Consider the following 5,096-nt stretch of genomic DNA (forward strand, 5'->3'; position numbering starts at 1 on the left):
TCGAAAGAGTGAGCAGTGTTTTATGCCGCTTGCACAACATGTCAGTTATATCATGGCTTGTCAGACGATTATCATGTTGGTGAAAACCACGAGCACGGCTGCAATTCGTAGGCAGGGAGCATCTTGGATTCGAACCGACCCTTCTTTGAGGCAGGTGTTAGACCGAAGGGCTGCCAGTGCCTGGCATTGGTGAGGGTTATGAATAATGGTTCCAGAAGAATGTGTCCGTTTTTGTGTTGATATTACGTGGACTATCTCGTGTTTAAATACTCCTGTGTACAAGCTATGGAGTGAGTTACTATGGTTTTACACCGTTTTAGCAACATTCCTGCAATATCAAGCCGTTGGACACCAGAAATGAGCTTCACACATTGTAACCATGTGTCCAAACGTATCCGGGCCTTCGGCGTGACGAGCGAACGCTTTAACCACTGGGCTACCACAGGGACCGTTAAAAATGGATTGGTTGAATTGGGGAATGGAACCGCCCCACCGCCTCTTTTGCCCTTGGAACAATTCCGATGACTACCGTAGTCTGCAGGCTATGTGGAAACGAGGCGGCTCGTTGGTTAAATTGTTATTCCCAAGTTCAATCAGTTAAATCGGGTGCCATTCTCCATAAATGACACTGACCAGCAGATATCGTTTGAAGGAGTTAGCTGTGTGTTTTGATGCTATCACATAGCAGGAGTAAAACCCATGGAGATTTGTTCCATGTAACGTCAGATCAGAAATACTATTATTTTCTACCCTTGAATCACCATGTAGCGAACCGTGACCGATTAACAGTGAGGGCTTTAATAAAAAAGAAATTCCATTATTTTAGAACATAATTTTTCAAATATTTCGTATTTGTAGATTCATGTTCCATTAAATTGGTGGTGTGTGCTTTGTAGGTATTTTCAGACGTCAACAAAATGGGCAAGTACATTCAGCAGAACATGGACCATCGCAAGACATAAGTCAAGTCTTTCTGACTATTTCTTGTTTAACGCCCTGCTCAGCATTTGCCCGCTATATGACGATGTCTGTAAATAACCCAGCATGGACCAGACAATCCAGTGATTGATATTATGAGCAGTCGTGGTACGATGAAATGCCACCAACCAGGTCAGCGAGCTTGCACCTACTGCACGTTATTTAAGTCGCCTCTTACAACCAACATGCATTTTAACCCGGTATATCCATGGCGTCACTGCCACAAGACGTGAAATCTAGCTCAGTCTATCCTTTGATCTAACATTCCTTTGTTTCCTGGCTTGAAGCCATCCTCACAGATTAAAGATTTAAGGAAATTCCAAAGCAAAAAAATCAAGAAAATAAAATCGTCAACTTGAAAAAAAAGCCTTTCCCCTTAGTGCTAACTTTGGACGTGTAACATGAAATAACATTTTGATGAAAACCCTTAGAAGATTGGATTGGCTACTGCCACAGGTTCACGTCCCCTATCAACTTATTGGGCAGTCAGGACATGGTAACCAATCCTAGATACCTACTGCTTCTGTGCACAAAGTCCTCAATATGTGTCACGCATGCTGGTTGCAGGGGCTCGGTGTCATCCAGTGCAACAAGAACTGCAATACCCTCCTCACTGTCATCTCATCCACTTATCTTTGTGAGCTGGCGAGTTGTTAATGTCTATTATTTAGCCTCTCCTATCACATGTTTGTTCTCCCTATACAGCTCCAATATGACAAACTTAAGTGTATCGTCTCCTGTACTGCAATTTTTGACTAATGTATTGTGAATGGGGCGTGTTGCTCAATTATCTTCCCCATAGGGGGCGCGCGTGCTCCGACGGTCCTACAGTCGGCACTTCCGGTTTATGGTCACTCAGCCGAGTCTGAAGGTACCGAGTCTGAAGGCGGTGACCCCATTGTTCCAATTAAACATGCCTCGGTATTGTTGTGTACCTGGCTGCAATTCAAGAACTTGAGGACACATTTTCCCCCGAGACCCAGATGACAGGATGAAATGGAGGATCGCGATTAAACGCATCGACGAAGTGTCAAAGAAAGTGTGGGAGCCGGGAAAGTATGACATCGTTTGTCGGAAGCATTTTCGGACGGAGGACTATGTAGAGCACTCAACATTGCTAGGTGTGTATGATTATTCTGTCGTTTCTGTGTAATTTTAAGAAATAGTTTTTGCTGCTAGCCAAGATGATTTTCATAATGTATGAAATAGGTAAAAACGAATGACATTTGCTTTTTTAAAATGGAAAGACTTAGCCCGTATCCCCCCTACAAAGTTATAGGGGCCTATATGCAGCTGATATGTATGCGTTTCCGCTCAATCATTTGCAGGGATGTGAAATCTCCGCGGAAAATCCGCGGAAAAATCATCTTCCCCGTAAAAAAATATATTCAAAATTTAAAAACAATACTCCCAAAAAATTATCGTGTTTCCGGACAACCGTCGCGGATTGTCCTGTTTTCGATCAGAGCTTTCAGCATCATATATGCCTTTATTATGCCACGGGGATAGGGCGTATATGTTGTATTAATATTGTATTAATGTCTTGTGTATTGTTTATTGCAACCTTGTTTGTTTCTTTTCAACAAAAGGTAAGTACAAGGTAAGTTTTTCAATGTGCTTCAACATGGGGAACGGGTCAGACATTGCACGCTTGCGACAGTTGTCCTTGTGGTTGTGGGATGGGGGGTAAAGTTTATGGCAGTTTTACTCCCAGACCCGGCGGGTAGCCGGGTGCGCGGAAGCCATGCCCGATTTTTTAAAAGTATTGATTTAACTTAAAAATTCTACTGCATCTGCCATCTTTATTTGACATTTCTTGGTGTGAATGTTGTCCAAACTGCACGAAATTGCTTAAAATGCAATAAAATGTATAAAACACAATAACATGACCCCAGACCCCCCTAGACTTTTCCTCTTTTGGGGGGAACACTGACTCACATCCCTGCGTTTTAATTATATTTTTTTAAGGGGGCAGGAGTCTTACCCTTTCATTGTTATGTCATGAAACGATATATCACATGACTAACCATGGGGCTCTACTCAGCACTCACCTGACCCGTGTACCTTAGTTACCTATCCCAGCCCTTGTTTTCTCATAAAATGGCAAAAAGGAAAGAACATGAACAAAATTATATATAAAAAATAATTAATTTTTATTTTGGTTGTTAGGCTAGCTAATCATGTTAGATCTATCGGAAATCCTTTTTTAGATTCTTTAAATTTTAACAAGCATGGCTGTATCATTGATTTATCATTGCTTTCATAAATTAAGATTGAGTTTTGAGATTTGTCTTTAGGATAAATAAATAACATGCATGTGCATATTTTTGTTGTTGTATTGCCCCATTAAAACTCCTGCCAGTATTACTCTTAAGTGTTGCTTATCAAATTTCAATCCTGTACTAAACATTCAATCCTTTTTCAGGTGAGAAAAAAAATCTCAAAAAGGGAGCTGTGCCATCTGTATTTGGTTTTAGACCGGAGAGCAGTCCATCTGCGAAGAGAAGGAGGACACGTGGACCTAGAAAAAGCTTGGACGAGGTTGACATGAATTTGAATGACATAGGGAACGAGGTAACTGTGGAGTCCATAGAAACGTCAAAGCCTGAAACGCCATCTGATCCGGATAGTTCTCGGTTACCGCCTGCAGACCACACTGTTCAATGTAAATTGTCTTCGGACAGGTATTCTATTGAAAAATTCATGTTCAAACCAAGAGCTGTTCAGTACTACACAAGTTTTGACAGTTGTGATCATTTCATTCTATTTTTCAATATCCTGGGACCAGCTGTTGAAAAATTAGACTACAAATGTAGTGTCTTATCTCCCAAAAACCAGCTGTTCATGACTTTAATGAAGTTGAGACAAGGAAAAGATGACATGGAGCTTGCTATTATGTTTGAAGTCAGTCGGTCTGTTGTAGGTCAGATTGTCAACACCTGGATGAACTTTCTATATTTCCAGCTACAAGAGGTAAACACATGGCCCTCAAAGGAAGTTATACGTCATACCATGCCAGAAAATTTTAACAAGCAATTTCCATCCACAAGGGTCATACTTGATGCAACAGAAATTCCTATCCAGAAGCCATCAAATGTAAATGCCCAGAGTGCCATCTTTTCAACTTACAAAAATAAGAACACACTTAAAACCATGATTGGTTGTACGCCGCATGGTGTGGTATCTTACATTAGCAGAAGCTATGGGGGATCAGCTAGTGACCGCCAAATCATTGAGAGAAGCAAGTTGTGTTCTGACACTTCCTCATTTTTCCAAAGGAAAGACAGTATAATGGCCGACAGAGGCATCATGGTCCAGGACTTATTTGCAACCAAGGATGTGTATGTGAACACACCTACCATGCTCAAGGGGAAATCTCAGCTCGAGCCAGAGGAAGTTGTTCATGACAGGAGAATTGCATCAAAGCGAATTCACATTGAACGTGAAATTGGTCTGGGTAAAACCTTCAAAATGCTGAAAAGAGACTTACCACACAGTAAAATTCTGATGGGTGAAAGGATTGCCTTCATATGTTTCAGTATAAATAACTTCAGAAATTCAATCGTGGGATTGCTTGCATAGATAAAAATGTCCATCTTTTGTCAGAAGGGAGACTAGTTTGTTGCTGTGGTAAAGTATTTACAAGGGTATACATCATTTACATGAAAGAGAATTAACACTTTCTTTTGTCATCAATAATTTAATATCACACTCACAGTACATGTATTTGAAATTTTGGTATTTTAATATGTACACAATAAACATGTCCTCTGTTGCTTAACGCAGCACTCAGCAATATTCCAGCTACATGACGACGGTCTGTTAACAAGAGGCCCATAGGGCCTGTATCGCTCACCTGTATATTTACGCAATCATGACAAAATATATATTTGCATTGTACATGTATGTAATACTGCAAATATTTCATAATTTGGAATCTGTCAGCATTTAAAAGGGGTGGATGGCAAATCTAACAGCATGAACATGTATTTCTCTTGATACAAATGTAGCATAAAGATCTTAACCGTTTCCATGTTATGATCCAGAAAAAAATATATTACAGGTATAATTCTCTTCATAACAAACAAATGTATACAATGTATCTGTTGATTACAGGG

General features: G+C 40.4%; 1 protein-coding gene across 1 annotated transcript; it reads left to right on the top strand.

Moving 5' to 3' along the window:
• Positions 1–1,950: 1,950 nt before the first annotated feature.
• LOC124152842 lies at positions 1,951–4,850 on the top strand. The gene is made up of 2 exons (XM_046525890.2): positions 1,951–2,099; positions 3,404–4,850. Exons 1-2 carry the CDS (start codon positions 1,970–1,972, stop codon positions 4,558–4,560), a joined length of 1,287 nt encoding a protein of 428 aa, XP_046381846.2. The 5' UTR covers positions 1,951–1,969; the 3' UTR covers positions 4,561–4,850.
• Positions 4,851–5,096: the final 246 nt, after the last annotated feature.

Source organism: Haliotis rufescens, unplaced genomic scaffold (genome assembly GCF_023055435.1).
Source record: "Haliotis rufescens isolate VD_foot unplaced genomic scaffold, xgHalRufe1.0.p SCAF_13, whole genome shotgun sequence".
NCBI lineage: Eukaryota > Metazoa > Mollusca > Gastropoda > Lepetellida > Haliotidae > Haliotis > Haliotis rufescens.